Source organism: Prionailurus bengalensis, chromosome B3 (assembly GCF_016509475.1).
Source record: "Prionailurus bengalensis isolate Pbe53 chromosome B3, Fcat_Pben_1.1_paternal_pri, whole genome shotgun sequence".
Taxonomy (NCBI): Eukaryota; Metazoa; Chordata; class Mammalia; order Carnivora; family Felidae; genus Prionailurus; species Prionailurus bengalensis.
In genome coordinates, this window is record NC_057355.1 from 120,653,386 (window position 1) to 120,678,846 (window position 25,461).

At 53.0% G+C, this 25,461-nt stretch overlaps 1 protein-coding gene across 3 annotated transcripts; it reads right to left on the reverse strand.

Annotated features, from left to right (window-relative positions):
• Positions 1-12,814: 12,814 nt before the first annotated feature.
• Positions 12,815-25,461, reverse strand: PGF (placental growth factor). 3 transcript variants are annotated; one of them, XM_043556644.1, is made up of 7 exons: positions 25,019-25,461; positions 23,742-23,784; positions 19,216-19,412; positions 18,380-18,456; positions 16,286-16,315; positions 16,118-16,213; positions 12,815-13,596 (listed from the first exon to the last, which is right to left on the reverse strand). In XM_043556644.1, exons 1-7 carry the CDS (start codon positions 25,091-25,093, stop codon positions 13,569-13,571), a joined length of 546 nt encoding a protein of 181 aa, XP_043412579.1. In that variant the 5' UTR covers positions 25,094-25,461; the 3' UTR covers positions 12,815-13,568. The 3 variants fall into 3 exon arrangements, with proteins under 3 accessions (XP_043412579.1, XP_043412580.1, XP_043412581.1); XM_043556645.1 differs by having other exon boundaries at positions 16,118-16,180; positions 25,019-25,460; XM_043556646.1 differs by lacking the exon at positions 16,118-16,213 and having other exon boundaries at positions 25,019-25,453.

Genomic DNA, 25,461 nt, shown 5'->3' on the forward strand with positions numbered 1-25,461 from the left:
TAAAGTGTCTTCTAGCTCCATCCTTCCAAATGCTCAGGCCAAAAATTTTGGAGCCATCCTGGCTTCTCCTATTTTCTCACACTCTGCATAGAATCCACTAGAATATCATACTGGTGTTTCCCGTAAAATATATCCAACCTCTGAGCTCTTCTCACCCTCTCCACTTCTCACCTCCACCTCCACTGGTACGACTTTCTGTAGGGGCATCTTCATTTCATACCTGATCTACTCCTGGAGGTGCCTCCTGTCTTCCTGTTTCTACCTTTGCCACCCTGAAGGCAGTTCTTACCATCTCTGTGTCAGGGGATCCTTTCAAAGCACAAGTCAGATTCTGTCCCTCTTCTGCTCAAAAGTCTGCGAGGGCTCCCATCCTTATACTGAGAAAAACTCAAGGTCTCTACCATGACCTCCAAGGCTCTCATGGTCACCCGTCTCCATTTTTTCTCCAGCTTCGTCTCCTTCCAGCCTCACTCAATACCAGCCACTCAAGCTTCCTCACTGCTTCTGGAACACCCCTGGCAGCTCCCATCCCAGAGACTTCGCCTTGAAGCTGCCCTCTTCCTGGAATAGTCTGCCTCTAGATATCTGGCTGGTAAACCCTGGACTTGCTTCCAGTCATTGCCCTGATGGTCACTTTCTTGAGAGACCTACTCTGACTACACCCTCCTAACACCCCATCTCTCTTACCTGTCTCTGCTTCTTTTCCATTGTACTCAACCCCGTGAGCTTGCAATATCATTTACTTACTTATTCTTCTATGTTTGTTTTCTTTCCTTACCCCCAATACGATCCACACAGGCAAGGGCCATTATCTGCTTTGTTCACCGACTTATCCCAAGTGGCTAGAACTGTATCTGGTACACAGTATTGCTCAATAAATACTTGCTGAATAAATGAATGAGCTCTGAAGGATGAGAAAGAATTAACCAGAAAAAAGTGTTTGGAGAAGGCAGTGGAGAAGAATGTTCTGGGCAGGGAAACAGTGTATATAAATGCCTTAACAAATTAAGGGAGAGAAATAACATTTGTACCTCAAACAAATGGCGTAAAGTCGTTTGATAAAATTTAATTCTCATTCATGATAAGAACACACTCTTTACTTAAACTCTAAACAAACTTAGGAACGCATTTCTTAACGTGATAAAGGGTTATCTACGAGAAACTTACAGCAAACACCATATGTAATGGTGGCACATTAGAAGCATTCCCACGGTCCGGTTGTTCTTCTGGCATGTGGTCGGATCACACTTCTCGGCCCCTTTGGAAGTTATGCTGGGCCGCAGGACTCGCTTTGAGGTGCGAAAGGACAGAACATGTTACTTCACGATGGAAGCTGCAAAAGCCAGTGTATAATTCACCCTTCCCCTTCCCTCCTACCATAGTGATCTTGAAAGCACACGTCTGTGGAGGCACAGGGCCTCTTTTAGCCTGAGTCTTTGAGAAACAACAAGGAACTCCTCCTTGCTCCATGACTTGTGTTGGACAAGAGGTGTAAGCGAGAAATGAAGAATCCGAAACCCAACTCAGGCATCTAGAGGGGTCTGACTTAGGATAAAGAAGCAACTTCAAACCAGTGGGGCAGGATGGATTCTTCATGAGAGGTATTGGCACAACGGAATTAACTTATGATTTATTTTATTACTCTTTTAAAAAAACATACGAATTCTAGAAGCATCCTTCCAAGTTCTACGAAGAGTCTTTTTGGCATTTTGACTGGAATTGCATTGGGGTTTTAAATTAATCCAGGAGCATCAACATCTTTATAGTGGTAGTCATCCTATGACTGAACATAGCACATGTCTCCATTTATCTGGGTCTTTTTTGTGTCTTTCGATACAATTTTATTGCTTTCTCCGTGAAGGTCTTCTATATTTCTAATTAGTTTATTCATAAGTATTTCGTAGTTTTTGTTACTATGGTGAATGGGATTTTAAAATTATTATGTTTTCAGATCATTATTACTAATATATTGATTTGATTGATCTGGTGTCCACCCACTTTGCTGAACTCATCAATTGGTGCTCTGGGTTTTCCAGGTAGATAATCACATGATTAATTCCTATTCATATACAAAAATAAATCCAAGTTTAGGGGCACCTGAGTGGCTCAGTCAGCTAAGCATCCCACTTTGGCTCAGGTCATGATCTCGCAGTTCGTGAGTTCGATCCCCGCATCAGGCTCTGTGCTGGCCGCTCAGAGCCTGGAGCCTGCTTCAGATTCTGTGTCTCCTTCTTTCTCTGCTCCTACCCCGCTCATACTCTCAAAAATAAATAAATATTTTAAAATTACGTGAATAAATTCAAGTTTAAAACACTAGATCAAAAAAACCCAGAACAACCTCAAATTTTTAGAAGAAAGCATCAAAGAATGTTAGCATGATCTTCGGGTAGAAAGTGCCTTTTAAATATTCCTGGTGGGGAGGGATATGTAATTATACGTTTGGGAGGATGATTTACCAGAGCCATTTGAAGTAGAAATAACCATAATCTGTGACCTATAAGTTCCACTTCTAGATATTTAACCCAGGAAAACATTTGCCCATGTGCATGAGGATGTATATGAATATTCATTAAGGCATTGCTTGCACTATCAAAAAATTGGGAAAAAACTTCAAAGTCAATATTTTATGGAATATCAATACAGAAATGAATTCATAAATGTGACTTTTCATATGTTGAATTATTATTATTGTTATTGCTATTCAGCCTTTTAAAAGAATGAACCAGAACTAAATCCATTTGTATGGACATACAAGATCTCAAAACATATTGAGTAGAAACAGTTCCAAATGCTGCCTCCAATGCAATGCCTTTTACATTTATATGATTTTAACACCCACCCCAAACAATACTATATATTATCGATATATTATGTGTATTAGGATTCTCCGGAGAAACAGAACCAATAGGATAGATAGGCAGGTGGATAGATTTCTTATTATAAGAAATTGATTCACGCAATTATGGAAGCAGAGAAGACACACAATCTGCCCTCTGCAAGCTAGAGACCTAGAAATGTCTGGGGCATAGTTCCAGTCTGAATCTAAAAGGCCTGAGAACCAGGAGACCTGAGAGTATAAGTTCCAGTCCAAGTCCAAAGCTTGGGAACCAGGAACACCGATGGTGGAAGTCCCAGGCCAAGGGCAGGAGAAGATCAATGTCCCAGCGCAGTTAGCAGAGAGCTGTTCTCCCTTCCTCCACCGATTTGTTCCGTTCAAGCTCCCAGTGGATTGGATGATGACCACCCACACCAGGGAAGTTCATCCCCTTTACTGAGTCTACCAATTCAAATGCTAATCTCATCTGGAGAGACTCTCACAGACATTATTTCTCCAGAAATAATGTTTCACCGAATCTCTCGGGACACCCCAGGAACCAGTCAAGTTGACGCATAAAATTAGCGATTACAAATAGTGAGAGCTAACATCTATTCAGCACTCACTAGGAGCCTGGCACTTATTCTAATCACCTAACATAAAACATCTTACATGAATTTTGAAACAGCACCATTAGCTACTATCATTAATCGTCACCCTACAGATGATAAAGCTGAGGCACTTTTATTTGAGTAATTTAGTATGCAACAAGCAGGTAGGTGATTTGCTTACGCTCACACAGGAAGTAGGAGCAGTAGGAATCAAACCTTAGCAGTTTGGCTCCAGAGCCCAAGCCCTGGACCCCTGTGCTGATCACACTAAGCTCCCAACAGTGCCGTTATCCAGGAAGTGGAGGCCAGGGACGGACTCGGGGGAGGGAGCAAGCAGCCTCTATAATATCTGTAATGTTCTATTGTTAAGGAACAAAGTAAATTGGTTTATTATTTGTGATGTTAAGATTAATATTAAAAAAAAATTTTTTTTAATGTTTATTTATTTTTGAGACAGAGAGAGACAGAGCATGAGCAGGGAAGGGGCAGAGAGAGAGGGAGACACCGAATGTGAAGCAGGCTCCAGGCTCTGAGCTGTCAGCACAGAGCCCGTCGCGGGGCTCGAACTCACGAACTGTGAGATCATGACCCGAGCCGAAGTCGGACGCTTAACCGCCTGAGCCACCCAGGCGCCCCAAGATTAATATTTTTTAAATTATATAGTAAATATACACATGAAATTATAGAATTATTTTTCAGGATATAGTGATTAGTGCTGCAAGGAAGTAGACAGGGCTCTGATGGTGGAGTAGACCCAGTTTGATGGGGAGGAGTATTTGGGAGACTTTCCTGAGGAAGTGCCTTTGCGCTGAGCTATGGCTGATGCATGTGTATTAGTCAGCAAGGTTGGGTGTGGGAGGGGGGGAAGGGATTTCCTGGCAGAGGAAACAGCATGAGCAAAGGCCCTGAGGGGGCACCACAAATTCCAAGAAGTAAGAAAAGACAAGTGTGTTGGACCTTTGGGAAGCGTCTCACATGGGATGAAGCCAGAGGCGGGCAGAGACCAGATCTCATGGAGGCTTCCAGGCTGAGGAAAGGACTGGGAGTTTAAGAACAACATGTGCTGTTGAGTACGATAAAAACCGGAAATGCTGACTGACACCATGGAAATCCCTGGGGTCACTCTCTCAGGGCTGAGTTATGGAAGGGAGTGGAAATGCCAAGAGAGAGACTGAAAGGGTAGGCAACTATCAAACACGCGGATCTGAAGCACAGGCCGGAATCGGGAGGCACCTGGAAGCAGAATGCACAATCGAAGGATGGGTTTGATTTTTGCTGCTGTTTTGATTTTTATGATGACAAAGATCTACACACAAAGACAACCCCACAGGATGTTCACCATAGCATTGTTTCTTATAGCAACAACAGAAAAAGAGAAACTATCTAGCAATAGATCAATGAATCAGACTATGGGATATCCAAATGATGCAGTGCAATTCAGCACTTAACAACTCACGTTGTGGAAGACTATCTAATGTCATGGGGAAATGTCTATGAGATATTGAGTTAAAAATGCAAGTTTGGGTGCCTGAGGGGCTCAGTTGTCTAAGCGTCCGACTTTGGCTCAGGTCACGATCTCACCGTTTGTGGGTTCTACACTGACAGTGCTGAGCCTGCTTGGGATTCTCTCTCTCTCTCCCTCTCTGCCCCTTCTCCATTTGTGCGCGTGCTCTCTCTCTCTCTCTCTCAAAATAAATAAACCTAAAACAAAGCAAGTTATAAAATAACGAGTATATTACAATCTCATTTTGATATCAGAAATTAAGTGTATGTAGCAGGATGACTCCTTTGCTATTCCTTTCTCTCTGTCTTCATGTCTGGCGTGGGAAAAGGGGTCTTTTGACATCACAGGACATGATACAAAAAGAGAGGTTTATTTGCCTTGCGGATGCACCACGTAGGATGCACCACGATCGAACTGGGATATTGGAGGAGGGGAGAGGGAAAAGAAGGAAGGGGCTTCTGGCCTCAGCTTAGAGCAAATTTACACGAAAGCTGGAAAAAAAATATATTGTCCATTCTCTGGATTTTGGAAGACATTCATTTCCCTGAAACTCTTCATTTCAATCTGCGCTAGATCGCAAGAAAGTCTTCGGTTGGGGGAAGTACTGAAGGAAGATGCAACCACTCAAAATCTGAAACAAGAGGCTGCGTTTACTGCTTGCTTCAGCCAGGGAGAGCTGTACTTGTAAGGCACTGGGTCTGAGCAAGGTTAATTTCCTATGGGTTCCAGGGGACCATGGAGTTCAGGGGTGGGTCAGCTTTCAGAGTGTACAGGAATTGGCTGACCTCTGGCCCTAGAAGCATGGTCAGTGGAGTGAGGCTGTCGCTGACCAGTTATTTTCGGGGTGTGCTTATTACTGGTTAAGCGCACGGTTTTAGGTTACTGAAGCGCGTGGTCATATAAACCGGGTTTATAACTGGTTCTAAGTGTTGCTTGTTATAGCCACAGAACAATTGGGCTTTTCCTAAGAGGATGGGAATGTTTTCTTCTGGGGGGAAGGGGAGGGGATGGCAGGGAAGTCTACACCTACATAAAGATCTCAAAACATATTGAGTAAAAAACAGTTCCCAAATGCTGCCTCCAACGTGATGCCTTTTATATTTCTATTTTTAAACCTCCACACAACACAAGACCACATATTATCACTATATCATAGTGTATTAGGATTCTCCAGAGAAGGGGTCTCAGTGAAACAGACCATGTGGAGCCTTTGTTGCTGGAGCTAATCTTGATTGGCTAGGACTGGTTTCTAGAGAATCCCAAAGACACCGGGAGCCTCCTGGATTTGGACTCAGAACTTGGCTGTGAGAGAAGAGGCCCCCCCTCCCCTCGGCCTCCCCCAGGGCTGGGACTGGTGAGCAGCTGTAGCTCCAGTTGATCTGGGAGGACCGTTCCAGAATGCAGGCCCAGGTTCTGACTGAGCCCTCCCCACCAGGTGATGGCCTCCACGACCCCCACAAGGCTGGCCCTGCGACCACAAGTGAATCAGTGAATCAGAGCCTGCAAGGCCTCAGCTGCTGCCTTTCCTGCCTCTAGCCTGAGGCGAGGTGGCCCAGCCGCAGCCAGCTGTCAGCCCCTGACCCTCCCGGGGCTGAAATTCTTGGGGCAGATTTCTCACCCTCTCAGTACCTCCAGCTCATCTGGCAAGTGAGAAGACTTCACAGGCTTCAGAAGGAAGAGGACGGTGGCAGAGACTGCTTTGAAAGGGATAAAGAGCTCACCGAGGGGAGGATATCACCATTACAGTCTAAACCTCAGACCCCAGCTGGGCGGCAGGCGGTCACATGTCTGTAAACAACCAGCGCTGTGTGAGCACAGAGGCTCCTGTTACCGAGTTGCCCACATGGGTGGCCCGGCAGGCTTGCAGGGGTGGGTGGGGCAGGGGCCCCAGAGGAGAGAGGAGAAGGGGAAGGCTTGCAGCATGGGGGTCGGAGAGTCTGACCGAGACCAGGCCTGATTCGCAGAGGGCCTCCATGAGAGGTCAGTAGGGTGGCACCCTTTCCCCATCACCCAGGTAACACCCTCTCGGGTGGGAGGAACAGGGAGGGGGGTGGCCAACTCTGTGAGGAAGCTCCCAACCTCCTCCCTGCCTGACAGGCCTGCCTGGTGGTCTCCATGGTAACAAAGTCACCTCAGGGACTAGAAACATACATCTTTTTGGCCCGGAGCCCCATGGCCTCTGAGGTGGGGCCCACAGACGGCTAGCGGGGGGGCCAGGCCCTCATCTGCCTCCGTCACAGCCAATGTCAGGGGGAGGAGGGGCACTCCACGCTTCCCTCAGGAAAGGGAAGGGTCAGCCTTCTGTTGGAAAACAGCTGCTGGACTCTGGTGCTGACAGACAGCCATCTTTCCACACCAAGGCCCTGTCCCGTTACTGCCCTGTCTGGAGCCTTGATTTCCCACCAGAGTTTGTGGAGGGGCCCTATTCTGTCGACCCACTCAGCCCACCTCGCAGATGTCTGGCCTGCTTCTCAGGCTGGGAGTAGACACAGTTCTCCTCCCCTCTTCCTCTCCTCCGTCCCACTCACTGATAAATTTTTAAATTCTGGCTCACTTAACTTTCATGGCTGTGGACAAGCCCGGGGCCTCAGCTTCTTCATTTGCAAAAAGTGAAGGTAGAAATAGATTATTTGTAAGTTTTCTTTCGGCCTTGAATCCCCAAATCATGTCACTCTCCTGCTTAAAAAATTTCAGCGCTTCCCACTGTCTAGCAAAGCCCTGACTCCCTAGGATGGCATCCAGGGCCCGGGCTACCTTCTGGCCTTTTCCATCACTCTTCTGTTTGACGGACCTCAAGCATCAGCCAAACTGAACCACTCGAAAATCCCTATACAGTGGTGGGTCGTGCACCTCTGGGTTCTTTGTTAATGGCAGGGGGGCAGGGCGCTCCCACTAGACCGCCTTCCCTGGTCACCTCCCCCCACTCAACCTTGCCTTTCCTCAAGTCATGGCTCGAGTGCCACCAACTTTGCAAAGCCGGCCCTGGTTTCCCCCATGTGCCAATCATCCCAGATACCTCAGATTTCTTTGGTAGCACTTGATCTGCATTTGCTTAAGCCGCGGGGCCTTCTTTCCATTTATTCTAATTGCCTGCACCTAGCGCATATCTGACTCCTTTGACTAAGTTTATTTATTTTTGGGACAGAGAGAGACAGAGCATGAACGGGGGAGGGGCAGAGAGAGAGGGAGACACAGAATCAGAAACAGGCTCCAGGCTCTGAGCCATCAGCCCTGAGCCTGACGCGGGGCTCGAACTCACGGACCGCGAGATCGTGACCTGGCTGAAGTCGGACGCTTAACCCACTGCGCCACCCGGGCGCCCCTTGACTAAGTTTTTAAGATCAATGTCTTACCCATCTCTGTAACCCTAGCTAATCTGGTATTCCACGGGGTCGATCTCTGCCTGGTGTCTCTCTGAGTGAGCATCTCTCAAAGAACATTAGGGCCTTCAACATGAGGGAAATATTGTAGCGCTCTCCCAAGCCCTTCCCTCATTCCCAAATTACTTTAAGTCATCAGGAGCTCTACAACAAAACAAAACAAAATCTAGAGCTCTTTCTCTAGATCTAGCCCTGAGCCCTTTTATTTCCCTCCTCTCTCTTAGTTCTTAGGTAGATCAACAGCCTCTCCAGCTAAGGCCTCTCTCCTTATCCTCCTTATATCTTGCAGAGTGGGATTTTCCTTAATAAGCAGGAAACTGGGAAGGTTTTCACTTGGTAATATATTTTGCCCCCCACACACGTATCTACTACAAAATGCCCGCTCCCGGTAGCCTCAAAGAATGCTCATGAATGAATGAATGAATGAATGATCAGGATAGCCAGTTCACACGCATAATTAGGACCAAACTCTAATACCTCTGGTCTGGTGTCCCTAGAGTCCATTCTCCATACAGGAGGCAGAGGGATCTTTCAAAAATGTACCTAGTATCACTTCACCCCCCTGCTCGAAACCCTCCAATGGTTTCCCTCCACATTATAATAGAATTCCGCCTCCTCCCCGTCTTGTAAAGCCCTTCATAACCGACCCCTTCCTACCTGACATCACATCTTGTGCCCTTCCTTCCTTGCTCGTCATGGGATTCCTTCCATGCCTTTGCACCGCTGTGTCCTCTGGTTGAGTGCTCCTACTTGTGATCTTCACGTGACCAACTCCTTCTTGTCCTTCAGATTTCACCGTAAATGTCATCTCCACAGAGGCCATCCATGACCTCCTGGCTCTAAAGTAGCTTCCCCCTCCATCAACTGATGAATGGATAAAGAAATTGTGGTTTATATACACAATGGAATACTACGCGGCAATGGGAAAGGATGAAATATGGCCTTTGGTAGCAACATGGATGGAACTGGAGAGTGTGATGCTAAGTGAAATAAGTCATACAGAGAAGGACAGATTCCATGTGTTTTCACTCCTATGTGGACCCTGAGAAACTTAACAGAAGACCATGGGGGAGGGGAAGAAAAAAAAATGGTTAGAGAGGGAAGGAACCAAAACATAAGAGACTCCTAAAAACTGAGAACAAACTGAGGGTTTATGGGGGGTGGGAGGGAGGGGTGGGTGGGTGAGGGGTACTGAGGAGGGCACCTGTCGGGATGAGCACTGGGTGTTGTATGGAAACCAATCTGACAATAAATTTCATTTAAATAAATAAATAAATAAATAAATAAAGTAGCTTCCCCCAAACACAATCTCATCACCTTTCCTTATTTTCCTTATATTCTACTTAGCCTCTATCGCTGCATGACAAACTGGCCCCAAACAATTAATTATGAATGTATCTCACAATTCTGAGGGCCAGGAAATCAAACAGTGGACACTGGGTACCTCTCATCTCTGCTCCACGGGTCTGGGGCGATGGCTGCAATGGCTGGGAGCTAGAACAGCTGGAAACTGATCGAGCTCTCTCACTCTTGCTCCCATGCTCTCTCTCTCCCTTTATATGGCTGGCTTGGGCTTCCTTCCAGCATGGTGGCCTCACGATAATTAGACTTCTGACGTGGCAGCTCAGTCTTCCAAGAGACCAAAGTAGAAGCTGCCAGTTAGCTCAAAAGGAAACATTTTGGGTCCCTTCTGCCGAAGGGAGAAGACCCAGGTCAACTCAGATTCATGGGGGCGGGGAACAGAGACCTCACCTCTTGAGGGAAGTAATGTCAAAGGATTCAAGGCCATCTCTAATATGCCAGAGCCCCATTTTGGCAAGAAGACATTTCCTTATTAATTTGTTTTTGTTTATATGTGTAACTTGCTTATTGAGCAAACAGTGGGTATAAAACAAACTAGCTTCCTTCCTTTATTGTTTCTAGACGAACTATGTTAATCATCCTTTTCCTGTCTCTTAATAGCATTTTGGGGAGATCTTTTTTTTTTTTTAAGTTTATTTATTTATTTTGAGAGAGAGAGGGAGCACAAGCAAGGGGAGGGGCAGAGAGAGAGAGAGAGGGAGAGAAAGAGAATTCCAACCAGGCTCTGTGTGGTCAGCGTGGGGCCCAGTGAGGGGCTCAAACCCACGAACCATGAGATCATGACCTGAGCCAAAACCAAGAGTCAGACGCTTAACCGACTGAGTCACCCAGGCGCCCCAGGGAAATCTTCTAATGTTCCTGTCACTTTAATTTAGGAAAGGCCCAGCCCCATCTAGGCTGGTCTATCCAATTTAAGACCAACTCGTTTTCCTCCCTCAGGCAGGGTATGGATTTGTCCCAAGGGAATGGGGAGGTCATGGGCACAGTCTGCCCTTGTACCTGCCCTGCCCTCTCCACAGCTCCTCTCTCCTCTTTTACACGCGGTCAGGAAGGAGTGACTGGGGCAAAGGCATGCTTAGCCGTGGCCGCGTCTTCTCTGCGGTGAATGCATCTGGCATGATGGGCATCTGGAGGCCAACTCTCTTGTGGGGCACACCGCAGGGCACCCCACAGCACTGTTCCCTGATGCGTTCCCCTTCCAGCTCTATATCTGACACCCCCACTCAGCGCTTGCCCCAACCCCACACCCACACAGCCCACAGCCCATGGGGTCTCCTTACCTGCAGCTTTTCCTCTCAGGAGAACATGTGCAAGGCAGCTCAGGGCCATTCGCCTCCCACCATGTCCCCCTGGCCCATGGGAAATGCCTGCTGGATGCCCCTCTCTCTCCTCTGTCACCCTTCAGTTCTCCACTCCCCCCAGGTGCCATCCAGATAGCACGTGGGCTAATCTGCACAGAGCAAATCCAGCTCCGGGGAGAAGACGCGAAGGGGTCGGCAACCCAGGTCTCCAGGGACCTCGCCTCCCCCTCTCTCCCCCTCCCCTTCCCTGGTCTCCGCTTGTGAAGACTGAGGAAGGGGGGTGCTGGGTGGTGTTTGGGGCCACCAGTCATCTCATAGTAAATCCTGTAGGAGATGTGTCCAGCCCCAAATTGTTTCTCTTCGTTTTAGAGTGTGACATACTCAAGACCCCTTTTTCCTTAGTTCTGAGTCTAGTCATCAATTTGAGCAACAGAAAAGTCCATCCAATATCTTGCAACATATAGTCGGTCTCTCCCCTCAAATATAAGCTCCGCGAGAGCAGGTCCTTGCACGTTAGTCCCCACTGAATCCTTGGTGCCTCGGACCGTGTCAGGTGCACAGGGGGTGCTCTACAAACACGTAACGAGCAAATGAAGAGGGCCCTCTAAGACCTATGGGGCTGCCGGTATGGTCAAATGGACCAGCCACTTCCTTTCCTATTCGTTCCTGCTGTGAGCCTCCCGCCCCGGAGGCAGATTTTCACTTCCGGCCTCTGGGAGCTTCCCTGGTCTCTGGCTCTCTACAGGGGTCACTGGGGTGGGGAAGCTGACCTCCATGTGAGCGGCCCTGTGGGGGGGTCCCTGGCTCGGAGCCAAAGGCCTGGCCGAGGGGAAGGGGTGCTCTTCTGAGCTTTCAGTCTGTCAAAGGCAGTGGCTCAGGATGGCTGCAGCCCAAGAGTGGAGAAGAGTAGGAGAGAAGTGCATCTCTCCTGTAAAGTGTGTCCCCTGAGGCTGGCCCACAATGCCCCCCCCCCCCCCCCCCCCCCGCCGTGACCATGCCAGAAGCACATTCTGACCAGACTGTCCTCCAGGGGGGCCCAGGCCTCAGGGAACACACTGCCAAGGGCAGCTGCCTCAGCAGGGCTGTTCCACCCCACCCCACCCCACCCCTACCGGCCTGTCCATGGCTTCCCTCCAAAGCCTGAGGCCGGCCCCTGCCCACTGGGTCCCTGTGGTTTTGTCCTGAGCCGCCTCAAGTGACAGAAGTGGGAATTCCCCCTCCCACAACACCACACAACAGAAACACACACACGCCTTGCAGGTCGCGGGCAGGTGGGAATCTGGTAGTACGTGGTTTGGACTGAAAAGAGAAAAAAGAAAATTTTTCTCATTTCATGCCAAGGTGTTCAGGAGAAGGCAGAGGAAGATGGGAGGTAAAAGGAAGAAGAAATCGGGCAGCATCTGGGAATCCCCGCCCGCGCCAGCAGCCCGAGCAGGCTTGGGATGCTGCAGCCGGGACGTCTGGCCCAAAGGGCTGGGAGAAGCCCGGGAACCCCCATTCCTCAGGGGCCAGGGGGCCGGCACCGGACTGAGAGTGGGACGGCCCTGGGGGAAGGGGAAAGGGAGTGTGCTCTTGAATGTGAGGGTGTTCGGGGTGGCTGGGGCCAGGGCCCCCAACTTTGAGGCCAAGATTCCATCTTGGGAACCCATCGCGACGGGAGGAGCGGACCCCAGGGTTTTGCCTGAAGCAGCAGGGGAGAAGACACTCCAGGGTGCGGCAGGAGAGGCCGGAGCCGGCCCCAGGGCTGCCCTGAGCGCAGCCTCCCTCTTCCTGTCCTGGTTCCACGTTTTTGCCGTTGAGGCCCACTGCTGCGGCAGACACACTCCCCTGGGAAAGCTGTCTCCAGACTAGAATACTTTATTCAAGAGAATCTGGCTTGGCAGCCGGACAGCCACCGAGGGGCGGCTTGCTCCACGTCCGGCCTAGGGCCGCCTCTTTGCTTGTGTCCCTGAGAGGGGCAGGTGGTGATGCCTTGACCGTAAAGAACAATGTCCCAGCACGAAGCAGTGCAAGACGTCAGGACAGACTAGGGCGCGAGGAGTGGCAAAGGCCCCCAGGCAAGCATCGTTCTCTGGGGTCGGCGGATCTCCAGGGTGCGGAGCTGCTGCCCAGAGGAGGAGGAGGAGGACGCAGAAGGACCCCTCCATCCCCGGCGTGCCTTCCCCTCCAGCCTGGGCCCCGGGCGACAGAACAGGCTCCTCCGCTCCTGCCGGGGCGAGAGGCTCCCAAAGCCAGCGCTGTTGGTCCACACGGTCCAGGGTCGGAACAGGAGGCAGGTCCCATTCTGTCTCCTGCTCCCGGGAAGCCCGCCGGGCCCTGGCGTGCCCCTCACGAAGCCGCGTCTGCGCGCTTCTCCCGCAGCTGAAACACATGGGTCCGTGGCTGCCTTCTTTCTTTCTCTCACGTTCTGTTTAAGGCACTGAATTCCTGAGGGTCCTGTCCCTCCCTGCCCCTCATCCTGGAGGAAGCAAATCATTCAGCAGGGATACAATTGGCTAATAAATAGAGGGCAGGTGTCAGCAGGGAGGTAACTGAGAGTGTGACGGTAATAAATACAGGAGCCGGGTGGGGGTTGTCTCTCTTCTGAGGGGCTGGTTACCTCCGGGGAACAGTATTGCCGCACCTGCCAGAGACCAAACACAGAAAGGGGGTATCAGCACCCTGTGAGGGCAGGGTCCCTCCTATGGGAGGGGGGACAGGCCTGGAGGGAAAGCTTGGACAGGGAGCACAGGGAGATTGCAGCACTCCTGGGTCTCTGCTTGCACCGAGGCCAAGAAGCTAGGAGTCACCCTTCACCAAGCACTTACCCACGTGCCCAGCCCTGTGCTAAGCCCTCTTTCATTGCCCTTTAACAACATCCCATGAGGAAGGCCCTGCTATCATTACCCTTTAGAAGACGAAACAAAAACAAAAAACAACTAAGGCTCAGAAAGGTTAAGAAACTTGCCCGAGGTCACACAGCTAGTCAGTGACAGAGCCAACTTTGAACCCAGCCTGGCTTCATGCAATAATGCCTCCGGTTACTCTAGGACCACAGCCTTCTAACAGGGGTACGGGCAACCCTAGATGTGCATGAAGATTGTCCAAGGGGTATGTGAGTATTGATGGTGTTAAGAGAATCAGTTTTCAGCCTCCACATGTCCTCTGCCTGAAGACTGCATGAGAAATTGCCTGAGGTCTGTTTCCCCACCACCTTGGTCACAACTGCCCGCTCCCTTTAGGAAGGAAAGAAGCATCTTGTCCTTTCCAAATCCAGCTCAGTACTTTGCCCCAGGATAAAACCAGTGGGGTGGGACAGTGACCAAAAGGACAACCTGAGATATCCATGTAGGTGCTGAAAAAGGAGATATGGCCAATGACCAGGTAACCAAGGCTTTCGCAAGTCAAGTGGTTTCCAAGTCTTCGCTTTCAACAAAATTGAACAATTTAACCGAACTGTCAGCTAATAAGCCAAGAGAAGTAATTTTTGTTAGCAGATCACCTTGAGGCTTTTGGCAAATAACTTGGAAGGAGTCAAATGATTGTATGACATCTAGTCCCATTTACTTCTTTCTGGGAGCATGGTTTCTCAACCTTTCCCTCTATTAAAAAATGAAAATGGAATTAATGCTGAATCCTGTCTCAGTCTGGCAGGAGGTAACATTCATTAGTGGATTCATTAACTAATTGAAAAGAGGTAGCCACCATCATCTCATTGAGATGCATTCCCTGTAAGATTGATTACACTTTTATGTTTAACATTTATTAAAATACGACATATTTGTGCTGTTTTGATCAACTGGTACTACTAATAATTACTGTGATAACTTATTCCAGGAAAGGACTTAGTTTAGAGTTTTCTGTTCACAGGAAAATGAAAACAATTCAAATTTATACACCATTGTTATGGCAGATAAATGTGACAAGGGGACACAAAATGGACTTTTGAACATTAAAAAAAATATTAAATTAGGGGCGCCTGGGTGGCTCGGTCGGTTAAGCATCCGACTTCGGCCCAGGTCATGATCTCACACTCCGGGAGTTCAAGCCCTGCGTCAGGCTCTGTGCTGACCGCTCAGAGCCTGGAGCCTGCTTCTTCGGATTCTGTGTCTCCCTCTCTCTCTGCCCCTCCCCTGCTCACACTCTGTCTTTCTCTCTCTCTCTCAAAAATAAATTAACATTAAAAAAACAAAAAACAACAAAAAAAATTGGGCTGAAATTCTGTGGGGGAAGTAGAATGGAAACACAGGTTCAAGTTAAAAAGAAGCAACGTAAACATGCAACTATTAAAGCAAAGCGTTCACATTTGTTTTTAAGTGCGTGATGGGAACTCTTAGGGTGGCTGATTCTATAGGGTGTACCCAAGGAATTACATAGTGACTTTATTAAAACATTAATATTTATAACATGCCAGAAACGATATCCTATGTAACTATGTATAATTTTGATGAACTTCTAATTTTTAAAGTTCAATGTCAACTGAAGAAGTGAGGGAGCACGTGGGCTTTTGAAATTCTCTCAGGAGATTCCCAAATGAGTTGTTTGAGGACCGCTGTCCTGGCAGATGGAGGAACGGGACACTTTCTATGTGGGGCTGCCTGGCAGGGGCTGGGGGCGGGGGCGGTGCACATGGACCACACTGCCAGCTCTTTCCCCAAGTCCATGCCCGGGCCCAGGGGGGAAGCGAGGGCTGCACACATTCAGGAGACCGGCATCCCCAGCACCCCTGTCTTCACAGGGCCACTAGGAAGTAGCCCCAGATGTGTTTTCAGTTGTGAGAATATTTTTCACTAGAATGCAAGCACTATAGGAGCAGGAAGCATGTTGGTTTGTTCATGGAAGTACCTGGAACACAGTAAGTGCTTGGTAGATGTGTGTAGAATGACTGAATGTTCCCCTCCTACACACAGAGGAAAATGAGGGGCAGAGAGGTCACGTGACTCGCTAAAGGCCATGAAGAGACTCAGGGTTAAGCCTGATGAAGAACCAAGTTCCCCTGATGCTTCCTGGGCCCTAGATTCCCTAGGAGACACTTGCCTGTTCTGCCCCAAGACTGCCCTGGCCTTGCCTTTCCCCTTCCCGACCACTGATCCCTGCTGGCAGGGCAGGGGCCCCCTCTGGCCCAGACTCCTTGCCATCCCTGGTCCCCCCCTCCGCGCACTCACAGGTGGCAGTCTCTGGGTCTCTGCTTCTCTCTCTTCCTCTTCCCCCTGCCCTTGGGTCTCCTCCTGCAATAAGCCAAAAGCGTCAAGACAAAGTGGCTGGGGGCCCCCATGCTAGGACAGAGGCTGGCAGGCCCGAGAATAGCCCGGAGCCCCAGCCAGGCCACTTACCTTTCTGGCTTCATCTTCTCCCGCAGAGGCCTGGGAAAACAGACAGAGAGACCAGGGGACAATCAGGAAACCAGTAAGTAGGGGGCTCCCCGCCACCCAGGCACCTCTCAGACATCCAGCCCTGGTCCTGCGGTTAGTGTTGACACCACCAGGGGGCAGAATGGAGCCAGTGAGGGAGGGATGGCCAGAGGCCTCTGGACTTCAGCTTCCACTCAAAGCTCTTATGACCCCACCACTAGAATTAGGAACCTCCTCCTGGGGCCCCTTCCCACAGCCTTGTGCACTCCTCCGCCTCTTGGCATCAAGTCTGTGGACTTGCGAGTTTGTTCTCTGCTGATTTTCTCTGTTCAGTGCCTTCCCTGGTACCTGCCCTTCCCCCCAGAGTGCATGCTGGGAGTTTCTGCAAGGACAGTGAATGAGGGGCAAAGCCACGGCCTGGAGGGTGGTTGCCACCAGCTCAGGATGCCTGTTGGGGCACAACGGCCACCCCCACCCTGGGGATGTATGACACTGCGGGCGACAGCGGGGGGAGTGCGTGAGGGGGTGACGCGAAGGGAGGTGAGCACGAGCCCCACAGTCACCAGGCATGTCCGGGTTCTGCCTCCAGGGCTGTGGCCGTTGGCCCAGAAGTGAGAAGAAAGGTGTCCCTGTTGCCCAACCCATTGGAAGGGAACAGGGCCTCCGTCTTTCCTGGGAACAGGGGTGGGGGCGTGGGCAGTATGGTAACAGTCGGCTTTGGGGCCGGGGCAATGCTGCCCTAGGCTGGCTGTCATCCTTAGGAGCCAGTGCAGGGTACCAGGGCATCTTGGTACCAGGGACTGCCTGGTCACGTCTCTGCCATCTTGGGCCAGTCAGAGACGGTCTGTGAGCCTTCGTCTCCTCGGTCTGCCTGCCCCAAAAGAGTGGCTGTGAGGGCAGAGGTGACGTAGAAGGTGAAATGTCACCATCTGGCACTGTGCCCAGGAGGGTTCATTACGGAGCTATTGTTACATGGCTAAGCCCTGGCCAGGACGGAAAGGAGGAAATGGATTGAAGCAGGGCCTCCAATAGAGGTGGAGTGAAGAGGGCCTAGAGCCTGGGCTCTGGTCCAAAAGGGGTGGCCCGAGTCCTGGACAGGAGGCAGGGCAGCAGTGGGGCCCCTGAAGAATGTGGTTATGGCCATGAGAGGCAGCATGAGAAATGGCAGGCTTAGGGATTATAAGGGCTGGGGTTCATGGGGATGACAATAGTACCTGCCTCCTAGGGTTGTTATGAGAGGAGGGACCTTGTCTGTCTTGCTCACCACTGTATCCCAAGCACCTAGGGCAGTGCCTGGCATACAGCAGGCACTCAATAAATGTTTGTTGAATGAATGAGAAAACATTCAAGTGCCTAGTGGGGGGCACAAAAGAGGTGCACACAATAAATGGTGCTTCTCCCCCTGTCTTCTGGCCTCAGGTCAGGGCTCGGGACCTCTAGTCTGGTGCCTCCATCTATGTATGGCCCAGGGCACCAGGAGAATGGGTTCCAGCCCATTTCTCTCCTCCCTGAGCCTGGTTAAAGTGCCAGGCCTGCTGCTCCTGGTAACTAATGTTCAGGGTGCTCTGGGCAAAGGCAGCAAGACTGCTGGTTAGAGGCTCTGCCAGGCGGAGGTTGGCTTTAAAGAAAGCCACTGACTCCTTCTTTCTGCCACTTTTCTCCTGCCAGAGCGTATCCCTCTCTGTGCCCCTCAGTCCAGTCGCCCCTTCCCTGGGTGCCAGCCTGGCCTAGGACTAAGTCCAGGCTAGCAATGTCTTAGCCCCAGGCACCTCTTCCAGGGCTGTGGCGGCCCCCTCCCACCTCAGGGAGGGGGAGAGCGCACCCCCAGCCCCTCCAAGGCTGGGACGGACCCTGGCTTCCTCTGCCCCTGTGGCTTCTCAGGCAACTGTGTTCCAGCTGATGGGACCACTTCCCCGGGCAAAACTGGCTGATGCGGAGCATAAAAGGCAGCTGCCACTGGTCCCTTATTTCCTTCGTCTCCCTCAGCCAGGAAGACAGCGCGGGAGGGATGGGCAGCCACTGGGCTGAGGCTCCCAAATGAGAAGGGCCTGTCCCTGCCGCTCCCCGAGGACCTACCTGCACTCGCAACGGACATGCTGAGAGAATGTCAGCTCCACGTAGGAGGGCCGGTCCTCAGAGTGGATCTTCAGGAGCTTCCAGGAGAGAAAGGTTTGAGGCCGGGATTGGAGGATGGCCCCTGGGTTTCCAATAGTCTCTCCACCCCCTCCCCGGGAGCGGGACCTGACTCCTTGCTTGCCACCAGCCTTGGGATCACATACTCTCATTGTGCTTTGAGTCGGGGGCAAACAGCCCTCCCACCTGCATGTGGATCTGAGGGAGGCCCCTGTCCCTCCTTCCCCGGGGCCACCAGCATGGCAATAGTGTAGGAAGGGGGACTCTGCTGTGGAGTCGGAGCGAACTACGTACAGTCTTGGTTCTTCTACCTACTGAGCCAGTGAAACGCCAGCTCTGAACCTCAAGCGCTTCATCTGTGAAATGTAAATAACACTTGCCTTGAAGGATCACGTGTTGAGGTAACAGAAGCAACATTTAGGAGCACCTAGCACAGGGCTTGGCCTTACTAGCAAGTGCTTAATAAACAAGGGGTGTGTGTGTGTGTGTGTGTGTGTGTGTGTGTGTGTGTACGTGTGCCCATGTGCATACACGCAAAGCTCAGGGCACCGAATGCTCCTGGTATACACGAGGACTGCTTGCATCTGAACAGGTTTCCTTTCCAAGCTCCACCAGACGTCCTTGGGTCATGGGGTAGGACCAGGCTAGAGCCCTTGGAGTGGGCTCCAAGCTGGGACAGGGCTCGGGAAGGGGGGAGCACTGTGCTGGGGTGGGGAGTGCCGGGGCCTCGGAGTCAGTTCCGGTCCCAGGACCTTGGCCTGCTCTCCTCCCCTCCCTACCTGCATGGTGACATTGACCGTCTCTACGGGGACGCAGTGCAGGTTCTCATCACCACAGCAGCCGGTGCAGCGCAGCAGGGAGATGCAGGAGGGGCTGAACATGTGCTGCACCTCACTGGGGTACTCCGACACGATGTCCACCAGCCTCTCTAGCGCCCGGCAGTAGCTGCGGCCCCACACTTCCTGGAAGGGCACCACTACAAGGAGGCACAGACAGCTGGGTCAAGTCAGGAGGAGCCTGCCCCTCAAAGGCCCAGTGCCAGCTCCCCAAGCCCCGCAGGGCCTTCCAGGTTCAGCCCGCACTCCCTCCTCCAGGAAGCCCCCAGCCTGTATGAGCTCTGTGCTCTGAACTCCTGACATGATGCCTCTGGGAGGACTGCTGGACCCCTAGCTCCTCTGCCGGACAGAAACCACAGTGGAATGGAGTTTCGCAGGGTCTGGCCTCTCTGCTCTGTTCTCAACGCAGGCACCCACATCTGCCGTGGCGCCCTTGGAGCTTTGAGGAGCGTGTGTCTTGGGGGCTCCTCAGGCCCTCTGGGCCTTTCTCAGGCCTGATCGACTGCTTCCTCGATCTTGGGGAATTTGCAGAGAACAGTCAGTTCTGCATGACTGGCTTGTAGAGTCCCACAGGGAGGGTTAGCCTCCCCTTAGTCCTTATTTTCTGCCCCTCTCTGAGCCAGCTCCTCTACTCGGCAGCCAAGGCCATGGCCAGCAACGTGCCCTGTCCACATCACTCTCCATTTCAGTGGGACCAGCCCTCACATCAAGCTCGGCTGTATCACCATTATTCCCACCTTCGGGATGTGCTCTTTGTCCCCTTCCTGTTCCTAACCAGATAAAGCCCACTATCCCACCTCCTCTCCAGAGCGTTCTCCAACTTTCCCAGTATGAACAGATGTTCCTCCTTTGAGCATAATTTGGCCCCGAGGTTTTACCTTATCTTGGCCACTAGTGGCTCTTATCTCCTTTACAACCAAGTCGAGGCTCCATGAGGACAGGGACCCAAGCACCCAGTAAAAATAGGCTAGGTAATTATTGATTGATTAGATGACAGCTCACTGAGGATTATCAGGGACATCCCTGACCCCCACCACATCCTAGTGGTTGTGACCAGGATCTTTTGTCGGCTCATCTGGAATCTCTCAAAAGATGCTCCTTCAGGCAAAGGCCTGGGGCCTGGTCCCAAACAGAGGCTCCCAGAAAGTGAGTAGCCAGAGTTAGGAGACCTGGCTTCTAGTCCTGGTCCTATACTGGCTGTGTGACCTGGGGGAGGTCACTTAACCTTTCTGGGTATATCAGTTTCCTCAGCTGGGGAAAAACAAGAAGGCTGGGAATAGATGGTTGCTAAGGTCTCTCTTGGCTCTGACACATGGTTTGGGATTCTCTGCTTGCAACCCAGCCCAGCCTTGAGACCGTGGCAGAGAAACATCTCTAACTCTGGGTCATCCTGCCCTATACCTGATGGCTGTCCTCAGCTGATGGGGAAGGACAGGGAAGCTGGATCACCTGGGGGACCCTGCAGCCTCTGCCCTAGAGCAACGGCCGCTCCTAGCAGCCCCTCACTTCCTTCCATGGCCTTTCCTAGGAGGCAGAAGGGGCCGAAGTCCATTCCACTGAGCCTGGAAGGCCGTGAGTCTCAGGGTAATCTCAGAGGAAAAATAAACTTCAGCCCTAGCAGGGGCCCTCGGGAAAGGCTGCAAGCTGGTGGAAAATACCCGAGGCGGTGTGTCCACGTGGAGCTGGCCAAGGCGGCCACAGAGGCAATAAACCGTGCTTATCTGGGCGTCTGCTGCTGCATTCTGCCCTGTCTGCTTAGGGAGCACTAGGGGCTGGGCCCGGGGATAGGAGGGGGACCAGATGCCTGCCCTGATCCTACCTCTCCAGCCACGGGAATACTCTCCCTGGACACAAGTGGGACACAAGCCCCTCTCCCTGTAAGCGCCAGCCTTTGCAGTGCAAGGTCAGAGGAGCACCTCCCTGTTGTAACTCCATGAGCACATGTTTAGTCTAAAATCCACGAGCACTATGTAACTCTGAATGTTTCACCTCCGCCGTGGACAACATAAATAACAGCAGAGGGACAGCCGGCTGCCAAAGCGCCACAGACAGCTCAGTCTCCTGCTCTGGCACCGGCCATCAGGGAGGGGGACAGCAGCAGAGAAGGGGCACTTCAGCCCCCTACCGTTCTACGAACAGGCTCCCACCCCGCCGGGCTGCCAGGGCCACGGCCAGGTTAAGCAGAGCTGCCTGGGCCTTGGCGGCAGAAGGGATTTCCTTTCCTCGCCCCCACACCCCACCATGCAGACTACGTCATCAGGACCCAGGCTCCATGGGCCACATGACCAGACTGTGCAGGGGAAGGGGCGGGGGGGGGGGGGGGCTGGCTAAGAAGGAGGCGGGCTTTGTCTGGTTTACCTGGCAGCCACCAGGAAAAAGGGCAATTCGTCCCTGGAGGCCACTGTCTGGGCACGCGGGAGAAACAGAGGGGGCTATGTGAGGGGGGTGGGCGAGGGGCTGGCTCCAGGAGTGTGGTGACCGCCCCCAGATGTGGGCTGAGCCCCTCAGGAAAGAGCTCTGCTCAGCTGCTCCTGCGAGCACTTCCTCTGGCCCCCTGACCTGCTCCGGAGGCGGGGTGGGGGTGAGAGGAACTAGAGGCTGTGGCTCGGTCAGTCACCTGGCCAGGGCTGGGCGGTTCCATGGGGCTGCGGCCAGGGCCGCAACTGGGCTCTCGGCGATCTCTCGCCAGCCCTGGCGGCAAGCCTCCAATCTGGTTCCATCTGCCTATGACCTGGGATGGAGGAGACACAGGAAGGGAAGTGTTTAACCCTGAGAGCAAGCTCCTGGGGAAGGGCCCCAGAGCTGGGCTGAGCCGCCAGCCACCAGCCTGAGTTCGGCAGGTGTCCTCTCCATGGCACTGGCGGGGCACACAGCCAGCCTGCCGAAAGGGACATGCTGCTCATGCCTGCACGGTCATCAGCCACGGGGAAGGCCGATGCTATGCACCCCGACTTTGCCACATCTACGGGGGCGCATCTGAGGCTTTAGGTGGCCCCAAGGACCTCTCTGAGCCTCAGGTTCTCCATCTATAAAATGGGGAGAAAATGAATGCCTTCCCAGTTCACAGCCTGTGGCCAGCACAGAATTAGAGGGACTGCCCAACACTAGTACCATGAATAGTGGTAGCAAAAATCAACGTCTACGGTTGCAAAGTACGGACCCTTCTGTCTCTTGTCTGATGTTAGCAGGAGAGGATGGCATTTTCAGATTGTGGTAACTGGGGTCCAAACTCATGGTGTTTCACCTGGCCACAGTCCACGCTCCCTGGCTGATTAGGCTGATAGGATGACAGGGCAGTGGCCCTAATGAACTGACACTTCTAAGCCTCCTCACCCCTGGCCACAGGAGATATGTACTCCTGTGTCTCCTCCATGGGAGTCAGAGAATCCCACACTCTGGGAAAAAGAACGTCAGATATCATGTAATCTAATGTTCCTATTTTACAGACGAGGAAAAGGAAATTCAGACTTCTTTGGTACCTGTTGCTGAAATACACTAAAAGCATCAAAAAGGTCATGGGGTGGAGACGGCTGATGGGTCCCTCCCCAAGTCCCAAGAGAATAATATTGTGCCAGAGCCAGCGGACACAGCGGGGTGACAGGGAGAGTGTCAGTGAAGTTAAGGGCTGCTACGTCCCCCCAGCTTTTCAGTGCCCAGGAGAGGCTGGCCACCAGGCAGACAGGGCCCAGGGGGAGGGTGTTCCCAGCTCTCAGAGGCTACCACGAGTGTGCGTGTGCACGTCCCTACACGCTCCCTCTCCCACAGCACGAGGGGAAGCCTCAGTAGCGATGTGTGGCTTTGCCGCACGTCTCAGAGAGGCTGGGAGGGAGGAGCGAGACAGGGGGCCTGGCACGGGCCTCCTGCCTTCTGCACGTATGTCCCTTTGGCAAACGACACACCCTTTGAACATTCCCTCTTGATGCAACCCCGGGGTGAGGGGCGGAGGGGCCAGGGAGGGCACGATTCATGTTCTGTCTGTTTGTAATCAATGGAAAGGCCTGGTCAGATCCCTGCAGCTCTGCCAGGGCTGGGCTTCTGGGAAGGTCCCCTCACCCCTCCCTAATCCTCTTGACGGCTTGCCCACGGCAACCAGCTCCTGGATCCCTAGTATGGCTCCTGGCACTCACCGCCTACACTGCCCTCCAAGACCCCATCTGCCTCCTTACATTATATTGGGAAGGGGCTCCGAGCCAACTGAACAAACCCTGGATATACTGGCCCCAGCCTCACTGTCTGCGTGCTGGGTGACCCTGGCCCAGGAATACACCTCCCTGGGCTCCTGGGTCACAAGAGGAGGATCTCTCAAGCCCTGCCCACTTTGTCAGCTAGGATGTCAGCCAGCTTGCAGACTCTCCCCAACTTCATATCAGCCTGTACCCATCCTTCATGCCAGCGCCTTAGTATCCTCTGCAGAGGACTGGGAGGGGCGGGCTTGGTGAGCATGTGCACCCCCAGCCCAGCGTGCTTACCTTCCACCTCTGATGAGCCATTCCCAGCAGACAAGGCCCACTGCTGTGGACAGAAAAGGGCAGAGATGAGGGGGTCCACCTTGGGCTTCTGTGCTCTGGGGCCGAATTGACAAGAGCATAGAGGCCCCTCTGAGCTCCTTGCCACCCGCTGCACACGCTCTGCCCTATCTCAGAGCCACCTCTTTCCCAGTGCAACTAAGATCTCACTGGACCCTGCGTGGATCCCACCCTTTTCTCTGGCCTCAGTTTCCTCATTTGGATAGGGTGGAAGGCTACAGGCTTTTGCAGACCCTTGCCTTCTATGTCTCAGAGATCCTGCAACCCTTAGGGGTCTCCCTTCTCCCCAGCCCCAGGCCAGCCCTGCTGGGCCCTGTGCAGCCCGCCTTGGCTGGGTGCCAAAACCCCGGGGTGGGGGTGGGGGGCGGGAGGAGGTGATCAGCTGGTGGGAGCCGAGGGGCTGGAGCGGGTGGCGCCATGAGCTGGTGCTGCCGGTAACGTTACACCTCTGGCCAGCCCTGCAGCAGGCAGGCAGTGGCCGGTAGTGGGGCTCTTCCGCCCCTGCAGGACTGCCCAGCCCACCCGCTCCTGGGTTGGGGCTGGGGACTCCTGGGGCAGCAGGACAGTGCAGTGGGAAGGGATCTCATTGGCTTTGTCAGGATTTCACTGCCCAAGCTGGCTCCCAGCCAGACTCACCCAGCTCCTGGGAAAAGGGCCCTGTTCGCTTCCCCAGGCCCTGCACTCAGGAACTCTGACTGCCCACCCGGGAAAGAGGGCACAGCAGGACCTCTTGTCTCACCCTCAGCCCACCCAGGAGCCCTGGGCTCACCCAGAACCCTGGTGAGGGCAGGGCCCAGCCTCCCCACCAATGGCCTGTTCCGCTGGCTTCCCCTCCACCAGGCCAGGTCAGAGGTCCTGGGGGCGCCTGCCTGGTCATGGGGCCTCGACCCTGACCACAAGGCCAGGGACCCGCCTGGGATTAGTGGAGAGATGCTTTTAGCAAAGCCACCAGGGCTCCAGGGGCCAGACAGGAAACCTCCCTCCCTTCCCTGTGGCTTCCCTGCCCCCGCCAAGACAGACCCCGGAGCTTGAGTCTGGGACAGCCCAGCCTGAGGTCTTCTCCCAGAAGATGTGGTCCAGCCTGGCTCCTGGGAAGTGTGTGGACATCCATGGAGGTGCGGCTCCCAGAGTGGATCTGTGATTTCAGAGCCCCTGCCCCCAGTGCTGGCGGCTGGGAAGATAAGGGGGGGGGGCCAGGCCGGGGCTGGGATAGGTCTTACCTGGGGGGGCACAGCGGGCAGTGCCAGCCCAGCCAGGAGCTGCAGGAAGCAAGTGAACAGCCTCATGGCAGGCATCTTCTCAGACGTCCCAAGCCAGGAGGTTCCAAGGGAAAACCACCATGCTCGGCCCCCTGGGGGAGCCCCTGGCACAGGAGGAGAGGACCTCACTGCTGCTGCGAGGTCACCGCAGGTGGCCCGAGCATCCTCTGGAAGCCCCGGGAGCCTGAAGTGAAGTCCGCAGGTAGGGCTGGGGCTGGGGCACCTGATGCGGAGCGCCGGGCGGGGCGGGGCGGTGTGGGGCAGACGGGTCCCTGGGGAGGTCCCTTCGGGCGCCCAGCGCGACCCCAGGGCCTCTCGTGGAGGCCAGTGGAGAGGCAGCCTCCTCCTCAGACAGCAGCTCCCTTCTGGGACTGCAGCCTGTTGGCGACTGGGTTTCAAGGGCC